General features: G+C 32.4%; 1 protein-coding gene across 17 annotated transcripts in view; it reads right to left on the bottom strand.

The window, feature by feature from the left end:
• Positions 1 to 25,968, bottom strand: part of RyR (Ryanodine receptor) — a 98,901-nt gene that overhangs the window by 70,515 nt on the left and 2,418 nt on the right. For 12 of the 17 annotated variants that reach the window (XM_085188063.1, XM_085188071.1, XM_085188079.1 and 9 more), the window contains exons 2-6: positions 10,400 to 10,525; positions 2,829 to 2,978; positions 2,423 to 2,476; positions 2,007 to 2,024; positions 957 to 1,034 (exon numbers count right to left, since the gene is read on the bottom strand). In XM_085188063.1, the coding sequence (XP_085044189.1) occupies positions 957 to 1,034; positions 2,007 to 2,024; positions 2,423 to 2,476; positions 2,829 to 2,978; positions 10,400 to 10,456 (357 nt within the window). In that variant the 5' untranslated portion in view covers positions 10,457 to 10,525. The remainder of the gene's footprint in view (positions 1 to 956; positions 1,035 to 2,006; positions 2,025 to 2,422; positions 2,477 to 2,828; positions 2,979 to 10,399; positions 10,526 to 25,968) is intronic. The other 5 variants (XM_085188181.1, XM_085188188.1, XM_085188163.1 and 2 more) reach the window with 1 other exon arrangement.

Raw genomic sequence — 25,968 nt, 5'->3', positions numbered from 1 at the left:
AATTATTTTTTTAGCTTCGCGCTGTACGCACTTGACATTGTTCCCGGGCAGAGAAAATTTAGGAAACTAGTGTTAACAAACTCCGTTCCTATTAAGACATTTCCCTTGCCCACTTTCCGCCGAATTATGGATCCATTGCGTTTTGAATAGCGAAACTCAACGCCGCGATTTGCCTCGTTGCCAGAGCAAAGAAATAAAAATATGAAATATTCCAATCCCTCGAGCGGGATCGAATCCACCACTTGTCGCATTTACATTCGCACGTTTGCGCGTCTGCGCCACGACCGGCCTCATAAATAACTTATTGATGAATAATCTATCATCTATATCTATATCTTTATTAACATAATAAAAAAGATATATAGCAAGTAGAGTTGAGTAGAAAATATTTAAACCATAAAAGATAAAGTGAACATTTTTGCAGAAATATTAACTTTGTAATCCTCATTAGAGAAGAGTAGGTATGTTGTGAACGTAATTCTTTCAGGTTTTATGTGGCAAGCGAGTCGTGCCATGTACGCCGTAGAGGAAAAAAGCTTTTAACTAAATACTGAAAGTATGAATTGAATAACCATTTTTGCAACAATGTCATAACATAAGATATATGAAAAGTACTTTCGTACGTTACATTTTTTTCTTTTTCTAAATTAATTTAGGCCAGTCGTGGCGCCGGGGCACAAGCGTGTATTGTAAATACGTAAGATTATGGGTTCGATTGTCGGTCGAGGTACTGAAAAAATATTTCATTTATTTCTTATGTATCATGGAACTAGAGTAAATAAAAAGTATAACGTTTTCTGGTAGAATGGTACTGGAGAAAAGGTAGCACTTTTCAATATATGTATACATTTTTTCATATTTGTTTGGTAGGAAATCAACTTGCACTACCTTATTATGTATATATAAAAAAAAACTGCATATTTTCCTCAAAAAAAATAAAAAATAATTGTACTCACCATGTCACTGTTGAGATGACGCAAAAGAATAGCATTGCCGTATAACAACGTTCTGTGACCTGAACCAGTTCCTTTGCCCTGAAAATAAATGTACGATTTTTTGGCATATTTTTCAAAATAATATTTTCAGTATGATGAGTTACAGTGAAAATATTAACAATGTATTTATATTACTAAAAATAACAAGTAATAATAAAAAAAATGTTTATTTTATTCATCTTAAGGATTTTATAGACTTAAAAATGATAAATCAAAAATGTGAGAATAATAAGTCTAAGCAGTATTAATTTTGTACACACCCATTGGTAACTTAGTTTTGTTATACAAAACTTGTATTAAGAAATATAATTCATTATTCATGCTCAAACTTGCTCAATTTTAATTATTATTTTTGATTAAATTACCATGCGTGTCTATAATCGCTATACAAATTTAAATATCACTAGAATTAAATAAATCTTATTAAAATTATTAGTTAAATTAATAAATCCAAAAATAAAGTGCAAAATGTACTGGATAATATTAATTTGTTATGTTTTTATTTTTTTTAGAAAACTAATAACTACTTATTTGATGAGAAAACGTTCTTTAAAGTTTGTTTTATAAGTTTATTATATTGAAAATATTATTTATTTAAAGTATATTTTATAAACGTATTATTTCTGAAACATATATTTATTTAATTAATATTTTTGTAGTATATTTCTACTAATGTGTTGAATATAAAATTTAAAATTATGGAAATAAAATATAACCAATTATTTTATTCAAAATTAGTGTCAAAATATTGAAACGAATATGAAATTGTTATAAAAAAAAAACAGTTTAGCGACAAAAAGAAAAATTTTGAATAATCACTTTGGTCAGTCACAATAAGAAGAATGTGACTTCAAAGTCATGCAAAACGTCACCACGAGAAATATCTTGGAAAAAATATTATGGAAAATTATAGAAATAGTTCGGAAAAAGTGGAAATTTAGTAGAAATTTTTAAGATATAACTCGTTGTGATCGTATTTGTTACCGATATTTCATATATTCATATACTCACTAATAAGTTTTCTTTGCCCTGGAAAATTTAAATACAAAGCTAGTACGTAAAAAGGGTAATATTATTCACAAATGAACACATTTATGTTAATTACAATATTACAATGTGTAGAATATAGAGATTTGCTGCTTGAAACCTTTATAGTAAAATAAATTAGATTAAAATATTTTGCAATACGTTTTTTTAAATAAAAAAAGATATTTAATTTAATATATTAAATAAGAAATAAATATTTTATAAAATAACGTATTACAAAATTATCATCTTAGATTGAAAAATATTTAAGACAAAATTTTAGTTGAAATATTCATTGAAAATTATTTTAAAAGGCAACAGTAATATAAGGATAGGTGTTCAAATGTTAATTTTATATAATTTACATGTGTATTTAAAGTTAACATCTTTTGAATACTTACGGTCTCCGAGCCGGCGGCGGTGACCAATTCTTGAAGAGCTCTTACCGACAACGCCTGGAAAATCGTTCGTTAATATATTATCATAATTAACTTTTTTAGGCTTCTAGCCTTTTTATGCATATGAGGATGGAGAAATAGCACCTAGTGCCAGGAAACTCCATTCTCCCCTTGCCGAAAATATGTTACTCTCTCATTTTCAATTTTTTTATAAAAAAAACGATGTAAGTTCAAAATATATTTTGATATAAATAATAATACTATAAGAAGTAGTACCTAAGAAAATAAGATTTTTCTGGATGAACAATGCGCAAAAACCCAGAAAGTCTAACCTCGCTACCGCCTTAGGTAGCGACATATTGGCCGTACTGTACATACAAATCTAAGTAAAAATAAAAAACATATTTACCTGTTCAATAACAAACACGCATTGAGATAGATCCGGCGGTATGTTCTTATCAGCTATGTTCTCTAAGAAACAATGTCGATTACCAAACCCCTCCGCTGCAAGACACACACGTTCACCAGTCGCTGTGCACGACAGGCATACCATGTCTTCCTGTGGATAGAAAACAAAAAAGGTATATAATATCTTATAAGTAAAAGTCCTAATTATCTAAAGATATTTTTTTATATAAAAAAATATAAAAAAAATGTTATTTGGATTAAGTTATCAGATTTTATATACTTTTTAACAACCGAATGCCTATAATAGCCCTGAGGGCCTCACGATTTTAATTTCAAATAGCATTACCATGGCAACACACTATTGATGAACATTCCATAAAATATTATCATAGGATTAACTTCATTGGGAATGGAACATTAGGAATGGGACTGAAACCCACATAAGCGTCTCATTTAAGATTGGAAACTGCTGCGCTACGGCGGCCTCATAGAAATACCGTATTCAAATTCAAATTCAAATTCAAATTCTGTTTTTCAAAATTCAAATGAAATTATTAATTTCAAAAACCCACAATAACAATAAAACTAACAAAATCTTTTTTATACAATAAGCTCCTTTCAAATCGCCCAACATACATAAGGAAAAAATTTATATAAGAGTACCTATGTGACAAGCTTAAGCAATTCGCGCCCCATATTTTCCTTTCTATTTCATTTCCGCAGCCGAGACATATTTTGTGATATAAAAACATATATTTCACAGATTATGTTAGTAGATATATCTATGTTGTTGTATCTAGAGATGTAATGATATTATAAACAACATGGGTAAAAACAACCACTCGCGGTCCAAAATAGGCTGTATAAGGTTTCAGTATTAGAATATTTCTATATTGACCAAATTCAATTGAACTTCGCTTCTATTTGTCCGTGGTGGCCTGAAGCTAATGAAAAAAGACGAATGATTGATGGCTCTAGGGTTGTCACGTTGAGTAATTTGTTAGTGACAGTTTTTGTTCAAATTATTTCTTGAATTGTTAAGAAAATAAAAGAAATATGTTGATTTGTTAATTTATTTAAGATTATTTGTATATAATTGTTATTGTGGAAAAGTTGAGGCATGCTGCATGCTACCTAATTAATGAAATAATATATGACAGTACCAACATATTGTATCGATTGGGAAATATATAATTTAAAAAAGCAGCTGTAGGTATACAGGTACCTGCGTGGCAGAGTAGTGTTAAGTCACGTTGCGTACTTTATCCTATTCTTACCTATATTAGAGAAATTGTGTGATATGACTGGCGAAATTCAGCGCCACATATAGTCTAACAGCCACGACAGATTTTATAAATAATTATAAATTATAGAAACAGAAATATCATTATCATAACCAAATTAAGGTATTTTATAACAAACTAGCGGACCCGGACGCGGCTACGCCTGCTTGAAATATGAGAATATAATTTCTATAGAAATATAATTTCAATCTAGATGAAATGCTAAAAGTGACTATTATATTATATTTATTTTCATAAGGATGAATATCAAAATGAACGAAAGCGGTCGCGTAGCGACGACGGTTGTTATTAACATGGCAGGATAAATTGCATGTAAAATTAGAAAGTACTTTAAAATATATTAGTATATATATGTAATGTAATATTATATAGCCTATAGCACTTCTGAAGAATGCAGCTTTCATACAAAACAAAAACAAAGTAAATCGATCCAGTAGATCCAGAGATCTTAGCGTTCAAACAAACAAACTCTTCCGCTTTATTATATTATTAAAGTATAGAAGTATAGATTTGATTTCAAATGTATAAAAATATTCTTTATATGAATAACAATAATAATATGTAAGTGGTGGCGTGCTTTTGGCACTGACCGGGTGCCAAGTTGTAGGTGTCAGGAAATGCCAATGACACTGAGTGCTATGTTATTATAATAATTGATGAATCGACGTTCCAACTCGTATATAGCATTGTTTAAAGCTTCGTTTGTCGTTGAGTATTTTATATATCAAGCTTCCTTTTTAGGGTTCCGTACTCTTAAATGAAAAGAACGGAGCCTTTAAATATAACAGTTTTACGCTTTACGCTATTTTCGCATGGCAAGCATGACTTTCCGCTCAAATTTCAAGACATTATTGAAACATGTTAAATGGTCTTGTTACCAAAAGGTGGAAATGAATATAACTCATTCCCACAAGTGGAGTTCAAATCCACAATCGCTATTTATATGTTGAACCGCTGTCTGTTAAATAGACGAAAAATTCATGTATATTTTATCTGTGGATATCCAATACGTCTATATTTCCAAAATATACTTAAGAATTTGACGTCAACAGTACTGCTATAATACGCAACCTGCAAAGGCAGAAATAAACTCTTGCATTAGATTATTCTTAGACGAGTTATATTTAACTTGGCCACTTGAAACGCATGACACAGTCCACACTCCATGCTCTACGTATTCATCTTCCAATTCATTTATATTATAGGTAAGTAGTATTTCATATATGTATAATAGGATTGCATTTGCGTTTAAATCTGAGCGACGCAGTTTATTTTAATAAGATAGTTTTTAATATGAAATATTTGTTGACTATCGATCGGCGATTGTTGGTTCGATTCCCACTCTGGGGAATCAAATATTTAATATTGTATGTATGATGTGATGAAGCGAATAAAGAAAGTGCAAAAGGAATGACAATTTAGGTATATGTTTATGTTTTTACCTAAAGACCGACCTAAATTAAAAAAAATATATAAACGTTTTAGATAATAATAAAAAAATCATATAAGCCATACTCATTCTGGGAAACAATAATCTTTGAGTAATTAATAACTTTCTGCGAAATTAGGCTACGAGGATTTTCAGAGTAAGATCATTAATAGTGTCCTATCATAGAATACGAAATTCTATAAGCTGTCTGAAGGTTATGTAAATGGTGACCAAAGTTTGAGCTGTAACCTTGTTATAATTGATGAATTTAGAGGGGTTTATTTAGGGAATTTATAAGGGCAAAATTTGGTACGCCACTAGTTCAAGTGAGGCAATGTTTCCAATTTCCTTACGGAACCTCGGAATGTATAATTGTATATACTCTCTCTCTCTATAACTTAGTGTCGTACGCTCTCCGCCCGAATTAGAGACAATGCTTGTTGAGAGGTGAAATTCAATGCCACAACGTCTACCTAAAATGAAAATAATTATTTAGTCCTAGTTGGAATCGAACCAACAACTTTGACACTTACAAACAGACGCTGTACCATTGTCATGATGGCCTCTCCTATTAAAATTACAAGAGGAATTATATTTTACATAATATAATTTCCATTAACATTTATAAAACTTAAATTTCCAACCCTTGGCAATATCGGTTGCAAAGGTTTAATAGAAGCGCTTTAATTAACGATACCTCCATAGCTCGCTCTTCCGTAGTTTTTATATCATTCTAAAACTAGGTTAAAATAATAAAAATATTTTAAATTCATATTAATAGAATATAGAGGTCATCATGGCACAGTGGACCAATGGATGATTGCGACGATATTTGCAAGTTTGTTGTATGTGTGTTTGTTTCTCATAGATAAAATTCAAGCTCTAAATATGACTTGGCCATTTTCACTGCCAGGCACAAATCAAATTTCTATTTAGTAGTTCAGTACAAGCAAAAAGTACACTAACTTGCAAATATGCCAAAAACATAAAAAATAGTGAAAATAATGTGAAAGTTTCTAGCGGAGACTTTGGAGAATAGAACCCGTAAATAGATTATGTTTCTAAGATTAGTAAAAATAATACAGAATTAAATCTGTCCGCACTCTCTTTATTTGCATAAGAATTAAGATACACCACCAACAATACCTACAGAATTTTCTAAACAAGTAATAAGTAATTTAAATTCAAGCGAAATACTATGTAGGAATTTCATAAATATGTATAAATTCTATAGTCAAATTGTTCTCAATATAATAGCCTGATATGATAAAGCAAAGTTGAATAGGGGATGGGGTGTTCGACCTCGATGCTGGAGAGAGCACCAAGATTTTATACAAAGATAAAATACTTTACCATCATTCACTTGTGATAACTTTGCGAGGATTTAATAATATTACTTTTTCATGGACGTTCATTTTTTCATCACAGTTTGCCAATATGATTTTTTAATTTTAAGGTATTGGGATTCATTTCCAGTATATCTGATATAAGCTTTTCGCTTTCGGCTATATCTGCCTAGATTTTGATATTCTCGGCTTTACTTAAATGTAATACATTATACTAATAGAAGAAAGAATTTTTCTTCGATTGTGGGTTCATTTGTCACTTTTGCGAATGGATTATGGCGTAGAGTTTCTCTACTCCAAAAGAAATGCTAAAGAAATCCAGCTAAATGCGCGATACAGCTTGAAGCTCAAAAAATCAACACAAACTTTCAATTGGACAAATAGAACTAGTGATAATTAAAAGATCTATGAACATAAAATAAGGGAATTAATTAAAACCATTTCTTTAGTTTTCGTTGTATTGTAATAGTTTTCTTACCAACAATAAATAACTCTTTCAAGAAATAAATAAATAAATAAAGATAGTCATCTCGTTTTCCTCAAAGAACATTAATGTTGCCTTTTAGTTGCAAAGTTTTTAGGAGTAGTTAAAAAGACTTGTTTTATAGGTTTACTTTAAGCTTTGTAGGTATAAGTAATTCCATTTGCATAGAAAATTTTCTTCAAGGTTCTTACGTTCCCCTTTAAATTTCTACGTCTTATAATAAAAAATTTAAAGTAGCCTTTAACTTTGAGCCTTTAAACTCTCCACACGCAGTTTTATTCTATAAAAAAGCGGAGAACGGAGTGTCTTATTAAAAGGTATTTTCTGTCTTCCCTCTTCAATAAGCGGGATAAAGCGTGAAGCTGAAGAAAAAATACAAAGCTAGTATTTTATAATGTAATTCACATACTTATTGTAGATTTAAAAGTTAAAATTAGCCACAACATGGTCTGCCAAAACCCAGAGGTGATTCATATAAGCTGATATATTAATAGAATAGATTTTATGTATATATACATAAGAGTTACCTACTTGTCTGATAATTAAAATATTAGAAACGATTTTTTATCCCTGTATGCCGAATATAGCACAGTACGCGGAGGCAACCTTGAAACGGTAAGTACGTTGCGTAATGAATGGCGGAATTCAACGCTGCACTTTTCCTTACAAATGTTTTTTTTTTAAGATAAATTGTCACACTTCTCCCACATGTTCTAACGGTTTTCAAGTAGTGCAGGCTACGTTAAAAAAAGTTACGTTTCTATGAATAAATGGAATTAAAGACTACCGTGTGGCTCTCCATTTTCTCTGTCTACTTCGCTAGCGTATAAAGCATGAAGCTAAATAAAAAGAGATTTGAACCAAAGGCCATACACATTTAGTGGGGAAAAAATAACGTCAAGTTTTGAGCTTTGAGGGTTTATGTTTTTAAAAGATAAATTTTATTTATGAGGTATACAAAAAATTGCAGCTCCAGAAACGACATAAAAGCTAAAGCTGCAGTGTAACAATAAGAAGAATATTAAGATCGTAAATTTTTATTAGAGTTTTGCTTGAAATATTTTCGTTGCTTATTTATTATTCAACATTCAAAAATTTTAAAAGAACTTTATGTACGCTACTGTTGATAGTATATAATATATATCTATGAAAATTTGTTCTACGTGTTCAATCCTCTAGGATTCAAATCCGGAAAGAGTCAAGAGTCAACGAGAACAGACGCCCGCCTGAACGATACGATTTAAAAAAAATAATTTCACACTGTATCCCGTAAATAGCGGAATCAAGATCCTAGTGTTAAGAGACTCCGTTCCCCACTTTCTGCCGAATTTTTCGAGGCATTAAGTGTTAAGCAACTATATGCGAAATAACGCATTTGCCTACTAATACTTACTAGTAAATCAGGTTTTTTTTTGGATTCTACAACCTTACTTAAGAACTTTTTTCACCTTTACGCTGTTCCCTCAGCAGGGTAGGCAGAAGGAACCTGGGAACATAGAGTGAAAACACTCCGATCCCATTACGGCATTTCTGTTTCCCACTTCACACCGAATTTTGGAGGTATTGCATGTTGAATGGCGGAACTCAACACCGCACCAAAAATAAAATATTTCATTTCCTCGAGTAGGAGTCGAACCTACAACCTGTCGCATTCACAGTCATACTTTGAGCCCCTGCGCTACGAGTGGCCTCATTTAAAAGCCTTCCTTTGTTACAAACCAATTATGAATAAATTATACATTTTCATAATTATAACAACATAACTTTAATCGCGGTAAATACAGTTGTGTCGGAATAAGCCTTATTTATTGTACAAAGTTCCAAGTTCCTGATTTTTAAAGGTCGCGCTGGAAGTTTTCCACCGAATCCTTCTACATTGCATGTTGGGTGGTGAAACCCAACGCCGCGCTTTGTCTCAACACTAGAGTGAAGAAATGAAAATATAATATTTCATTTTCTTTTTGTTCTTATTGTTATTTTTATTATGCCTCGTGCTGTATAATCGGGGCATTTAAACTTAAATATATATTTTTTAGGAAAACCTACACGAGAAAATATTAAGAATTTGAACGTGATTAGAATCAAATCTCGCTACGGTCATATTTTTATACTTTTTGTTTCGAATAACCTCTAATGGATATGAAACTCATAACCATCCCAACCATCCTTACCTACGTTTTTTTTTTAAACATTTTGATAAGAATTTACTATCGCAACTATCGATATTTTTAATTAAAGTTCCCAATGTTTCCCCAGCAGCCACTCTTACGTCACTCGTAATCAAATAATAGCTATAGTGTTACATCTCCGTAATTATCCCGCTGATCTAAATTATACGGTCGTTTGGCAGCTAAATGTATTGCTCTTGAAGTATTTCCTATAATACTATATATATATATATATATATATATATAACTATTGTAGAGGAGAATTAAATTTTAATTCATTGTTTCAGCTTTATCAGCTTCACGCTGCGTGTATCTCGCACACAGTAGGGTAGGCAGAGGGAATCTAGTGTTTATACACTCCGTTCCCCACTTAAGTAATTCTGCTAAACTAAACTTCAAGCTGTATTTGTACCCATTTACAGTTCTAAAAATATAACTTAACTTTACATAATTATATTCGCTATAAGGTTAGAATATTTTTAAGGATATCCTCCTGCCATCATATTAGGGGTTGTATATTAGGACAAACTGTATACAGTCTCGATACATTATGGACATCTGGTAAATAAAATATATTTTATACCTTTATCAATTAAAAGACTCGTGTCAATATCAATGTTACACTGTGACGAAATATCAGGGAATATCAGTTAAATATTTATTATTTATTGTACAAATATGTCCGATTTGAATCCATATCAATAATAGCGTAAAACGATTACGACAGTTATCTTTATAATTAGGAAAGTTTAAGAAAAAAAAAATTGTAGTGCCAAAAAAATGTAAACAAAATATTCTCCAATTAATATTAACATATACATATTATGAAACTATAGCTTACCGTTCGTAAGAATGAAACGTCATCCTGCTCGCTCGCTCCTCCTTCCGCTTCCGCCATTTTGAATACTTTTTGTTACTCGAACGTATAATTAAATCAATTCGTATTCATTCCTTTCGACATGCATAACTGTAACAAAGGAAACATGTATTAATTACATTAATGAAAGTAGTAAGAGGTCGTCGTGGCGCTGGCTGTGAGTTCGATTCTCAGGCAAAGGAATTAATTATTTTCACTTCCTCGCTCTGGTAAGAGGTCGTCTTACCAGAGCGCGGCGTTGAGATCCGCTACCCGCATATATCAGGGTAGTCACGGGGGACCTAGTATTTAGACATTCTCTTTTCCACTTTCCGCTTGATTTTCCAGACTGCCGAGCAGCGGTAATGAAGGCCACTCTTTATCTTGTTACCAGAGCAAGGAAATGATAATAATTTATTGTCCTGAGTGGAAATCGAACCCAGAACCGTCAGACGCTATGCCTATACACCAGGACGACTTCACATAAATGTAGGTACATGATTAAATTAAGGATTATCTTAAGTGAAATTAGAATCCACAATTGGTCCCACTACGCTACTACGGTTAAGTGCTTTTATATTTTTATATCCAAAGTGCCTAATTGCGGGTTGTTTCTAAGCCGGTACATACAAAATATATGTATATAAGCTATAATATATTAAATGAATAGGGTTAAAATGCCTTTGATAGGAACTTTCTCTGCAGTTTAGTAAAGTGAGAGTTGAGAATAATTGAAGTCTTTCATAGTATTGTTTTCATAATCATAATTCTGTAGGAGACATTTAGTTCTACTAACTAAATACTCTCCATCTAATCCGTACAAGACATCATTTCATGTCTTACTAATAAATGAAAAAGCTATTTAATTATTTACATTTTACAGAACTTATGAAATACGCAGATTTTAACGCCTTAAACATCGCTTACGTAATCTAAATGCCAGAAAACTTAATAAAACCAAGAAAATCAATATAAGCATTTAATTCAACCGAGATTCGAATCCATAAACACTATCATCATTCAACATTGTGTACTATCATCACCACCACTACGTCATAGGAAGAAAAAGAGAAATATAATTTAAATTATAATAATTGACATAGAGTATAATAATATTATGCAAAAGGAAAATTATAACCTTGCGTGCTCTGTTGAGTCATAAAGCTGAATTACAAGCGCCTACGATACATACTTTTGTTATTACATTGGTTTACGTTTTAAGGTCATTGCTGAATGCGTATTACTTTTAGTATTGTAGAATTTTAATTAAATATTGAATTGATTCTGATTTGTTTGTCTGTAAAACGATGTGTGTGGATTCGATTCTTAATCGGGGGAATGATTTTTACATTACACTTCCTCGCTGTGGCAACAAAACGAACGCCGGCCTTTCCTCGTACTTCCACCACTCAACAATTAATATCTTGAAGAAAGTAGAGGATGAAGATATGACTCGGAGATAGACACTAGGTCTTTTCTGATTACCCTTTTGTTACCAGAGCGAGGAAATGAAAATAATTCCCCAAGTGGGAATCGAACTCAATAACGCCGCGGTTACGGCGGCGCGACGGCCTCTGCCGAAAAACTATATGTTTTCCCAATATATTACTCCACCCTATCTATTATATGTTTTTTTTATTCAGTTTTCTTTATATTCAGAGTAGCTTCAACAAATATATAATAAAAAATAAGGAAATAATAAAAAATATTCCTTTATCCAACAGGTAAGAAGTACACCTATTTCGTATTTTATAAGATTTAATAAAATGATGTAGCGAATACCTTCCCAGCTCAACGCTACTCCTTGACCTACAAACCTTTATCATCGTTTACAAAAATGTATTTGGAATTTACTATAAGGAAGCAGCTGAATATTTTTATAATTTTTTAATTGTTTTTTAATACATTTTTCGTTTGCTTTACATTTTATTTTATATAATTTTTTACCTGCGGCTTCGCCCGCGTGGTCTATGACACTTGTCTCATTCCTGCATAGCATAGTTTTATAATTTACTACAGAAATATATATTTTAAAAAGATTATATACATTTTATTTCAATAGATATTTATTTAAATCGAGAGTTGTGACTTCGATTCCTACTGAAGGTAATGTTTATATTTAAATACCATTTCCCTGGTTTTGACAAAATGTGGCGTTAAGTTCCGATATGCAACATATACATAAATGCCTTTAAATGGACGGATTCTAAACAGGAATTTCTTGGTAGAAAATAAAAAGAAAATAAATAAGTCGTTTTTCACATTTTAACACTCTCGTCACACATAACGTGCAAATTTAAATAAATTGCTCATAATTTCCTTAAGTAAAAAGTAAAGAGTAAAGTAAACTCGGTACATTACTCTGAAACTGCGATGAAATTTGTTTACATTATAAACAATGGCGAACACGATTATGAAACATAATGAAATTTATAACAAGCATTTTAGACTTTTTTTTAGCTTATCCTCATATTTTTTGTAGCTTATCCCTTAGCCTGCCTAACATTAGGTTCCAAGGTTCCCTCTGCCTACCCTGGTAGGCTAATGTTAAGACACTCCCTTTCATTTAATACGAGGTGGTGGTGTTCCCCACTTTACATCGAATCGTGGACGCGTTTATTGCGTATTAAGTGGCGGAACCTAACGCTGCGCTTTGCCAGAGCGAAGAAATATAATATTAAATATTTCAACTCCTCAATTGGGAATCGAACCCAGAATCTGTCGCGTTTAAAGTCGTACGCTTGTACCTCTCTGTCACAGCTGGCCTTACCGCTTTTTTCCTAAGTACTCATATATTTTAAAAAATATTTTGTGAACAAGGCTGAAGAGATTCTCTTTTGCATTCAACATATTTATGTTAACAACTATACATATAATGTTTTAATTTAAAAAAGAACACGCTGTAGATAATAAAAATATTTCGTAAAACATATGAAGTTTTTAGAGTAAAGTGCAAAAAAATTACGTAGCTTTAAGAGCCATTTGTTAGAACGTATGTATGGCTTGGTTATCAGAGCGATCCGACGGTTTTTAAAAAGCGCAGGTTCAAATACCGCAACATAAATATCAAATATTTATAAATTTTACTTTAAAAACACTATAAATAAAGAAAGTATCAAATGGAGAAAGTAAAAAAGGAAATGTAAACAATATATTGCGTATAGTTGGGATCGAACCCATAGCCACGAGGATTTCTCGCCATAATATACCTACATCATCTATATCCTATAATATATTTGTATGGAACTACGACAGAACACTTAATCCACTTAGCTGCATAACTTTCAAGGCTATGGCAGTTCTCGTTAAAGTTTATTGCAAATTAACTCGACATATTGTGCTTTATTGCGACGAAATATAACCCGATTGAGGAAATCGTAAAAGAAAATTAAGGTACTTTTGGAAAATCCTAATATATTTTCAGCTTCACACAGCCCCCTATATATTAGGATGGGCAGAGGGAACCTAGGAACCTAGTGTTAAGATACGCCGTATCCATTTAGGCTCTTTCGTTTCCTAGTCTGCCGCACTTGCGTGACGTGATAAGCGGCACAACTCAACGCCGCGCTTGAGTTATGACAACAACTAATAATAAAACTTTAAATAAAAAACACTAGTACCTAAAAGCTCTTTAAAAAAGTATCTTTTTTTTTTTTTAAATTAAACGTTACTTTATTAAATTTATGAGTGACCTAATTTCCAATGTAATATTTCCAGGTAGCGAAAATATTTTACAGACTTTATGGAAATTTCATCCAAAAGAACATCCGAGGTGGAAAACAAAATCCTGCTATAAAACTGTCGATGCTTTACCACACCCAATTTTATAGCTTTCTATGTAAGTGTAAATTGACAAGACGTATCAGTATAGTGCGTAAAATGGTACTGAATTTTTAGTATTTATTTCTTCTATATACTTATATCCCATATATAAAATATACATATAAGATTTACTTATAGGAAAAAAAAATAAGATCAAATATAAAAAGAAAATAGAAATAATATAGTAAGACAACCCCGTTTTGTTCCGTTTCTGTCTGAGAATCTGGTTCTCAAAATTCCGACAGAAACGGATCAAGAGGAAGGTACCTCTTAGATCTTAGTATTCTACATGTATAAAGATTTCATCATGGCGCAATGGAACACCATCTAATTGCAAACGATGGTTGTGGGTACGTTCCGCCACTAAACCGGAAGCTGATTTTGGACGGAAAGTAAAAAACGGAGTGTTTACACAGCAATGAGGAATAAAATGTCAAACTAAAAAAGCTGTTTGTCTGTTCTAATATCTTAGTGTTTTCTATCTCGCATACATAAAATAAAGAAATAAAAATAAAGACAAACCCGAAGCTAATGTTCTAACTGATCAACAGCGAACATCAATAATACTTGTACAAAATTTATTACATTCCGGAATCTTGTTTACGAAGTCGACGTATAAGTTAGAAAGAACATAAAGTGAAAAGAACCAAGTTTATTCTACTTAGGTATTACTTGAAATACAGAAGTACCTTCTGCTAGCTTATATTAGGAAATATACGCTCATTTGATCTTTGTATGTCAAAACAAGGGAAAATCTGAATATTTATACTAAATATTAGGATCACTTAGTGTAATGGCAACATCTTATTTCTTGGGAATCCCCCATTTATTTCGTCGCTCGAGTGCTCTCACTTAATATAAGCAAGTAGAAAATGTGAAAAGTGAATACAAAAAAAAAATTTTATGTTTTTCTACGAAATACCAATAAATTAAATTTTACGTACGATACGAAGTACTGATTAGGATCTAATACCCTTATACCAAACTCCCAAAACTGAAACATGGAATAATACTGAAAGCGCACTCAAGCAATAAAACCGGTTCAGATAGTTTACGTACTTCGTGGTTATGCAATTTTCAAAGTTCACGCTGTTCCTAAATATTTTACAAATATTTTATGGTTAAAACTACTGAAATATATACCATGTTTTACCACTTGACTCTTTTTCGTTACAGCATGGTAGACAAAGGAACCTAATGTTGAATTTAAATCTAATGTAAAGACTCCCCTTATAGTCAACGCTACGTTTTATCAGAACCCACTAGCACAATGTTTACAGGTCCACTGCGCCACAACGGCCTCGATACTTCTCAACGAGGGCGTTGATACCCCATATTTATACATTTTTGAAATATTTTGGCTTTGCTGTATTTTGTAGGAAATTTTCCGCGTAATTAAAATCTATAGGGTACTTCCCGTGGACTTACAGTCATGAAATTTGGCAGAAATTGATAACTTACAATACAAATAAAGGAAAATTCCGAAAAGTGAAAATCTATAGATGTTTCAAAGAAAAACATAATTGCAAACTTATATTAGCAGTTAATTTCATACAAAATGAGTGCAAACTTTGTCAACTTTTATAAGTTATACTTCCCGTTAACCTACAATCCAAAATTGATATAGAAGCCTCGGTTAGCAATTTTGACTTGCACTTAACCTGTTTTTATTTACAATTGCAATTGTAAATTAATAAAAATACGCATAGATATAAAAAAAAAAACAAAAAAAAGAGAGCTTTTTACAACAATATGCAATCAAAATAAAAACTGTACAGATAGAGCAGCCCCTGAATTGAACCTGAATATAATATGGGGTAGGGGGTGATTTATGTATGTGAATCTGACGTGTAATTCATGTGCGTGTCGGCTAACACGCCTGCCGCGATAGTATGTATGGTTTTTAATTCAAAATGTATGTATACACATTTAAAGTCCTCTGACTATATACGACGGTTGTGGATTCAATGCCAATTCGGGGTAACGAGTTACTTTTTTTTCTTCACTCTGATAATAAAATGTCTTGAATCTCGATCTCTCTCTCAAATCTCTATGTCTTGAAAACTAAACGGTAAGTAGCAAAGTGCCTTAACACTAAATTCCACCTGCCTACACTGTTATATGGCGAGGGTTAAGAATTGTATATTCGGGAAAACCATTAGGTTCACATTCCTATTGACTTGACGTATTAAGTACCAACAGACTTCTATATATATATATATATATATATATATATATATCTATATATTTATAATATAAATGAAAAAAAGGTGCTGCCACTCTCATAGAATACAAAGAACGTGAATACAGTTTCATATTACAAAAACAAAATGTTGACATTGACAGTAAACAAGGCGTCAAAATTATATCAAATTTTTCCTCACGTCTCCTCCGAGAATCCTTAAGTCAAATAAATTGAAGAACGTGGAATTGAAGAGGTCTCCAAAGAACGTTTGCCATTTGAATGGTAATTTGTTTTGAAGATTTTTTTTTTACTATGAAGTATGAAGAAAACATGATATAATACAATTATAACGTTATTGAGATTTTGAAGAAGTCACTGCATATGCTTCACCTATATTTCATCAAACCCACTCATTCACGAGGAACCTCCCACAATAAGTACGAGTTATTGACCACGCGGACAAAGCCGTAGGTGAAAGCTAGCTAATTATAATAATCAGTTTTTATACCCACCAAGCCCATCAATTTATATGAGTTTGGTAATCACATCCAATTAACAATAAAAGCAAATTTCAAGGGACGGGTGGGCCATAACCTCTTTATCAGGTCAATGTACTCAAATAAATTAATCTAAACTATTTTTTATGAGGTCATCAAGTCGCAGTGGAGCAGCGTCTGACAGGTAATGCAATGGTTGTGAGTTCGATTCTCTTTCGGGGGTGAATTATTTCCATCGCTCTATTAGTCGGCGATTTCCACGCGTTGAATTTTGCCATCCAACACGCAATGCCTCGAAAAATAGGCGGAGAGCTGAGACACAAATTTCATGACACACTAAAACCATGGTAATTATAGTTCTTACTTATATAAATTACCTAACATAAATTGGCATTTCAATAAATATGGATATCTAATATGATTGTCTGACATAAAAGAAATATATTTACACAATCTTTCACAATTCTAGACTAAGTAAATAAGAAAAAAACAGCGTCTTTTGTTTTTCTGTACTGTACCGAATGGTCCATGGATACTTGTTATTCCACTCACTGATTCTTTTATTAATTTTTAACATTTTGCTAAAAAAATTATTTAGATTGATTTATAGCCAAGCGCGGCGTTGAGTACCGCCACTTAACACTTAACGGAAAGTCTAATATCGGCGGAAAGTAGGGAAAGAATTGTCTTAATCCTAGGTTCCTACTGCGGCACTGCTTACCCCGATATATGCGGGATAGATCTAGTATATTTATATTCATACAATCTTCGTAGGTATATCCTACGAGTATCTACACACAAATATAACGTTCGTGTTTCTACATATATTGGATCTACAATATGGGCTGGGCGATGATAGATTGCTTTATTGCATGTAGAATATAGATGTGTACGGAACACGTGCCTATTGAGGAGATGGCGAAAATAGTGTTCCATATTCTTTACAGAGATTTTATAGGGAAGTTAGGAGTTTCCTCCTTGAAAATGTTACAACCTCGCTTATAATCAGTTTCTTTTGTTAATTGATGGATTTTACTTCCATTTGCTTCTGACTTTAGACGGACGGGTGTGAGTTCGATTCCTCTCGGTAAGAGTTATTTTCCCTTCCTTGTTCTGGTAACCAGACAATGCATGGCGTCATTTAACACACAATGTCCCGAAAATGGACATCGGATTCATAAGTGTCTTCTGTCAAATTGCACAAAAACCGATGAAGTACCAGTCGAATTCGGTCATCGAGGCCTCTGTACCAATTTCAGGATTATAGGTCAATCGGAAGTACGGTAGTACGGTAGCTTATAAAAGTTGTGGGCACATACACTCATTTTGTATGAAATGTAGTAGTTTATAATTAATTTCTTTGTGCTTAAAGGGATCGTAGATATGAATATTTGATATTAATTTCAGCTTTATAACTCAACTCGGTCTCGAGATAAATGTCACTGACAGACGGACAGCAAAGTGATCCTATAAGGATTCCGTTTTTACCTTTTACGGTGCGGAACTCTAAAAAATCTCGATGGGGAACACAACACGAACTTAAGACTCAATTATAAAATTGTTTTTAAAATTTACTTTTCTGCCAAGAATAAATATAACATAAATAATATATAACTTTAAATCCGAATATCTAAAAAGAGATTAAACTAGATTTATAACAGCTTTCCATTTCCAATATTGCGATATGTGGTAACAAATAACTCTGTTATACAACAGTTGATGGCTTGTGGCCGTGTGACGTCAACAAAAGCTAATTAATGCTATATAATGCAAATGTTAGTAATGTAATATTAATCTAATATGTATATTGTAGTTGTAATGGGTGTGACTGTAACCGCGACGGTAGTGGTTTCGATTCCCGCTCTAGGAAACTTTAATATTTTTATTTCTGACGTCCAGGCGGGGTTGAATTGAGTTTCACTTCTCAACACGTAATGCCTCCAGAATCCGGCGGAAAGTGGAGAGCGGAGTGTTTTAACACTGTTCTCCATGTGAATATAGCGTGAAGCTGAGCCTGTTATATAGTTCTTATAAATCTACACCTATTGGTGTAGATTAATAAAGAAATCTGACATTATTTTATTATATTTTTATCAATAAATGGTTAATTGCTACTTTCTCAAACTTATTTGAAATTCTTATTATATTATAGCCTAGATATCCTAGAGGCTATCATCTTATTTAAACAATATTTTATCCTCAAATAAATTGCGTACTCCGCAAATCTGAGAAGCAAGCTGAGAAGATACACTAAGAAATACGTCAGAACGAACTGGATAGTAGAGTTCAATGTCAAGTTTCGTCTAGCCGGGCCAGGAAAATAATTGGTATATATAATTGTAAATATGACATACAAAACCTTGTTTGCATCAAAGCGATACGACGTACTCAAAGAAATACGTAATATATAGCAGAAAAACCGTGCAGTTCTAGCAAAAGGTTCACATATTTGTATGTACATATGAGGTACTTTAGACCTCAAGAGTCAAGAGTCTCTGAATATTCATCGACTTTGCCTTAATAATAGGTTATTTATGATAATATAAAACGTTATCTTATAAGAATTAATTGTATCAATGTATGTATGAGATGAATCCCATTTATCAGATGAGAATCTTTATCAAAAGAAAGAAAATGTATTAGTAATTTCTTCACGTAACTTATTTGTTTACGGTTCACGCACTTACCTGACTGGGTAGGCAGAAGGGAGTTAGTGCTAAGACATTCTGCTCTCCATTTTCCAGCCGAATTAGTTAAACTGTCTATCTTTCTGTTTGACCGGGCTTATCTCCGAAACTATGAACCGATTTTTATGAGACTAAAACTGAAAGATAATGGTGGTTGTAGAGGAACATATATTTTTTACATGGGAATTCCTGAACGATTGGATTTTTAGCGGAAAATACTGCGTGTACCCCGAGCGCGTGCCTACTGTCAACCTAGATATATGAGAAATATAAAACATTTTTCTAGTAAATACAACATCCTATCCTATCCTATCCTATCCTATATCTTATAAAACAAAGTCGCTTTTCGTGTCTGTCTGTTGTTTCTAACTCTTCTTCTTCTAAACCACCCAACGGATTTTAATGCGGTCTTCACCATTAGGTCGAGTATTTTTCATAGAAGGTTTATATATAGTTTATTATTTGTACATTCTTATGTAAATTAACATAAATATGATAAATGTGTATAAAGTCCTACCCGTTGAGACACTTTCGCGCATGCGCTGCTTTAATGGTAAGTACTACATGAAAATAATGTACTAGAGTATTGTTTCTCTTAATAAGATCTACAAAAAAGTCCGCGACGGCATATTCGTATCTTTTAAGAATAACGTGTAGTGATCATTTTTCTGTCTAAAAATAACAATTTCAATATATTTTTTATTGTGAGTCATATTTTTCCATAATGGTATTAATCCTTATCCTTTAAAATACTTTATTATTTTTTTACGTTAAACGAATATAAAATTTGCTTTTTACACTATTTCGAAATTGCGAATAGTTTTACAGAAAAACGCATTTAATTGTTGACACATCCCGCCGTTGACACCTCAGGTGTATGTTACTCAAGTTTCACTTATCCCTTACTCACAGCATATAAATAAATATATTAGTTACGTTGGCCATTTAATGTAGATCAAAACTGTCTTTTACTGTTTTTCATTTTAATAAGTACTTTAGAAGTTGTTACAATATCAAAAAATCCTTGCTGCGAAACGGCTCGCCACTTGCCATGCGTCCGCCGCGCCCGCCTGCCTTACACGCATCGGTGGTTCAGTGGTAGAATGCTCGCCTGCCACGCGAGCGGGCCGGGTTCGATTCCCGGCCGATACATTCTATTTAATTTTCCTCACAGGCAGCCACGTAGTGCTTGCTTTTCATCAGGGACAGAATACCCTCTTCAGCATTAACCACAAGCTCGAAAAAAAAACCCGCCTGCCTTTATAGCAACGAAGATTTAGATGCGTTTGCACGTATTGGATAATTGGAGTTGAATGTATTATTTCAGCGCGATATATTTGGTTTCAAATTTTTTGTAGTAGTTATTAGTAGGTAGGTTTTTGTTTATAATTTCTTCCGTTTAAAAATAGTCATTTAAATATATATTTTAATAAGTACTTGAAAAGATTAGTAGCACAGATTTAAATACATACATATTAAATACTTACATACGGTACATACTAAAAAATCCTTGCTGTGTAAAACAATTGGAAAATCCTTATTGAAACTACGAAAATGCGGGTTGCATTAGGGTTTAATTAATTTTCACATTATCTTAAGTGCTTTGCAAACATACATTATATGAATAATCCAGTAGTAAAAGCGGGCGAAGCCGCAAGAGGGCCGCTAGTTTCAAATAAAAGAATCAAATAAAATCTCAAAAAAGAATTATAATCTATATATAAGTATAGACTACCATACTCAAATATTGTCATAAGTATACCTGATTAATTAAATCATATTAAAAATAAATATATGTATAGTTCAAGCGGACGAAACCGCGCGGTAAACAAGAAAGGTCTAGTAAACAAGAAATTAAATTTGCCACCAGCTATATATTTATTGCACGACTTTTAAATAAAGAATATTATATATTTATTATTATATTTCTAACTTTAAGCAAAAACTCTAAAAATTTCAAAGTACCAAAAACACTTCATACCGCCCGTCGCTTCTCGTAGCATCGTTAATAAAAAAACAAAAGATAAATTACTTTCGTTGGAGAAAAGTGTGACCTAGTTTCACAGTTCACTTCTTTCCTTCCACGGATCAAACCATTATATAACAAAAGTTTGGTAAGTAATTATTATTAATCACAAAAAATCGGCCAAGAGTGAGTTGGGAAAACCTATATTACCAATACCACCATTAAACTGTTCTTGATATGCTATTTTCAGTCGACATTAAACAGGGGGAGGTTCTTATCGAAATCTACGAAATTAATGTTATTTAAACTAATTTTCGTTTGAAATTGTCTGTTGAATTGTAAAATCCCCTTTTTTACAATTTTCCACTTCGTATTTCAAAAGTTAGGGAGGGAGAATACGATCACTTGGTAACTGAAATGGTAAACACTTTAGAAGCAAATATCTCACAAGTATTGCCATAATCAAAAAGAGACCACCTTCGTAACGAAGTAATATCAAAATACCTATTATTTTATTTCGATTTCGCGGAAAGAACGTATGGAATAATATGGAAACTTTAACTTATAATAAATTTAATCTTATGATATTTCATATAAGCAAGCATGTTCAATTATCTAAAATTAATTCCTAAATAAAAAAATAGGAAGCCATTTTAATTTCACCTCTAAACAAAGCGTTCCCGCCATACGGGTGTAGGCCCGCCCACAGGTGCGCCTGCCAACTATTTTATTAATACTCCACAGACTACCTGTCGTTTTATTTTTGAATTTCTAACCAACTTTAAAATGTCTTAGTACAGTTGAGATATATTCATTTACTTTTTGAACAAATATTTTTAGCAATTTTTATTTTTTTTCTTATTTAGGCAGAGGGAAACTGGGAACTTAGTGTTAAGGCACTCCTTCCTTCCTTCCTTCCTTTTGAGACCCTTTCGTTTCCCACTTTCCAATTCTAGAGGCGCTACGTTACTAAAATCAGGAAATGAAAATATTAAATATTTAATTTCCTAGACTGGCCATCGAACTCACAACCTGACGCGTTTACAGTCCGACGCTTATGAACCTGCGCCACTGGACTCTTAATAATTATTTTTTCTACATTTTCGTCCAGGCAAAGAAACGAGTGGGTCACCTGATGTCAAGTGGTTACTGCTGCCCATGAGCACTTGCAGCCTCAGAGAAACCACCAAGGCATTGTCGGCTTTTAAATTTATTTGTTTAATTAATTCATTTGGTTAATACATTTATTTTTTTATTATTTAAGTTATTGTTCATGTCACAGTTAATTTGACTGTATCCGTTTAAAGTCGAATTTGAATACCACTATAACGATTATTTATATTTACAACTTTGTACGTGAAAAACGAAATATATTAGATAATAATAAGCTTGAGGAAGTTGTAACTCAGTAATAGCACAGTGTGTGACTGACCTTGACTTGTGGATTCGATTCCTGCTCGAGGCATTGAATTATTTTCATTTATCCGCTCTGGTGACCAGACAAAGCGCGTAGCTGAACTCCGCCATTTAACACACAGCATTTCGAGAATTAGGCGGAAAGTGAAAATTGAGGTGTGTGAAGCTAAAAAAAATGCTATTTTGATAATTTAACTATATATCCTATTAATAAATTACAAATATATTAATAAAAGTAAGTACAATATAATTAACCCATAATCACTTTCATAGAAAAGTAACGAAGCATAAATCATTCTCCGGATTCATTACACCTTCGTATTACTTATTCCATGTTTTTCCAACTGTAGTTGTTGGGTAAAATATTTACGGGCCATGAATTCTGTTGGATTTACCGCATGAATATTGAGATGAGCTTGCAATTACACGTTTTATAGTTTGATAACTAATAACTTCACGCTCTATCCCGCACATAGAAGAGTAAGCACAGGGACCCAGTGTAGTGTAGGACACTCTGTTCCCATTAAAGCACTGTCATTCAATACTTTTTAGTAAATTTCTGAAATCATTGTTGAGTAGTGGAACTCAACGCCGCGCCCCGAGTTTTTACTGCAAAATTAATATGAATGTGTCTAAAAAACTCCACTGAACTATAAAAATTGACCGTGAAAAAGACGCCAATTACCTTACTCGTTGACATTAGAAGACATATTATACAAACAAATAATTTAAACCTAATTTTAATTTTAAAAGCTTCGTTATCTAATATAGAAATAAATATATAATGTTATGGTAGAGGCCATTCGTGGCCCATGAACATAAAGTGTGACTGTAAAATTGACTGGTTGTGGGTTCGGTAAAGCGCGGCGGTGAGTTCCGCCACTCAACACGCAAAGCCTCCAGAATTCGGCGGAAAGTGGGAAACGGAGTGCCTTAACACTAAGTTCCCTTTGCCTACCCTGCTGTGTGGATTTTTTATGTTATGGTAAGTTATACATATATTTTAAGACCGTCTGACTGTTTGCGACGGTTGTAGATTCGATTCACTCTCGAGGGTATATATTATTTTCGTTACCTGCCTTTTATAGCAAGACAAAGCACGCTGTTGAGTTCCGCCACAAATAAATACATAAATAAAAACTTCATTTTCTCTCTAAAATTGGATGGAAAACAGAGAACGGTACACACCGTTCTTCGTTCTTCTTAACACTTAATTACATCTCTCCTCGCTGTGTGCGGGATACAGCGTGAAGCTTAAAAAAATATTTTTAAATTGCACCATTGGTGCCTGAAGTTTCAAAATGGACGTAAAATATATAATAGACTGACAATATAGAAAAATATATATAAGCAACAACTAATTTAGTATCAATTAAATTAAAATTATTCTTCAGCGATGGAAATTTTCGCAAAATTGCTCTTTTTACAAATATAATAATAATTAAACGCGACCGAATTATGTCAAAATATAATAAATAACAGTTAGCTGTCTATTCAAAACATAAAAGCATAAAGAACATTTTTACACACAAAAATAAGCTTTATCACGCAGAACGACAAAACAAAATCGCTTATATCCTTTTTTTATAGATAATAGTTAAAATGGCAATCAAAAATGACATAAACTAACCTTTATAAAGTCTAATAAAATCCAGATTATAAAATATAACACTCACAATCACTTATTATTATAATATGCTATTTAAAATGGCACAATCTCACGTTACTTTTTATAACAAAAACAAAGGAAACACATTTTTATTCACTTTATTAGATAGCGTGTTATACGGCCGAGTGCCGCAGAAATACTGAAACCCGCAAAGTCGCAAACCTGCCTTCGGGAATTTTCAGAGTTGCTACAAGTAAATTTTTACCACTTTTCACGGAATGTACTGGTATAGGCTTTGTTTAATTATAATATTTAAAATGACTAAATAAATAATGAATAATATTAAATATCATTGCATAAATTTGAAAGAGGTAAAAATATTGAAAACCAAAAAAAGACGAAGAAATATATTTATGTGACAGTAGCTAGAGCGAGATAGAGCTAGCTAACTTATTTGATAAATTTTACTTGTTAATATTTATAGAGAATATTATATTATATTCTCAAAATTGTAAAAAAAAGTAATATTTTTAACAACGACACTGAAAAGATGTTTTCATTATTTATTAAATTTATTACGACAAAAAGTGTCGTCACAATATTTTTGCACACTATAAACTTACAATGATTTCAAATTTACTTTAAAAACAAAAGTTACTTATATACCTATGTCAATTTTGATTTTTCAATAAGAAATAACAAAGCTTTACGTAATACACACATAGCACAGGAGTATTCCTTTTAAGACCATATGCAAGCGCAATAACCCAAAAGTTTGTGATATGGTATGTTGCAAATCCAAGCTAGCTCGTTCTCACTTCTATGTCCTAAGCAGTCGCTTATACAATGATGTTAATAAAATTATCAACATTTACCCTTTGCTTTCTACGAAATGTAAAGCAGTTATGTATACCTGGCTGCAGAAGTTGTCCTATTTGGATACGGAGAATCTTCTTCGTAGCTAAGTTACATTCACGACACGTACATACATTCACGCGCATAAACACACACACACACACACACACACACATGCACGCACGCACGCACACGCACACACAGACACACACACACACACACACATTCTACACGTGGTAATAATACAGAATCTAATTGTTTTTCTTTCTCAATAATTAATTTAAACGTTGTTATATCGCTTTATTTTGCTTATGTCAACATAATAATATGTAATTGATGAGTATTTTCACGTTTGTCATCGAATTAGTGTCTTAAGGGGCAAAGATGCTGGCAGCTGTGACACAGTTTACACTAGTACGGCTGCCATCGCTCACCTCTACTAATTTCTTGTCTTGTTTTTTCCATAGTTCTACTAAATTAGAGTGCATTTGTAACATTTAATTACTGAATAAAGCAT

This window comes from Heliconius melpomene, chromosome 1 (genome assembly GCF_056956725.1).
Source record: "Heliconius melpomene rosina isolate 202511_hmr_F chromosome 1, ASM5695672v1, whole genome shotgun sequence".
NCBI classification, from domain to species: Eukaryota; Metazoa; Arthropoda; class Insecta; order Lepidoptera; family Nymphalidae; genus Heliconius; species Heliconius melpomene.
The sequence above is the reverse complement of the archived record's forward strand: the minus strand, read 5'-3'. Positions and strand labels throughout refer to the sequence as shown.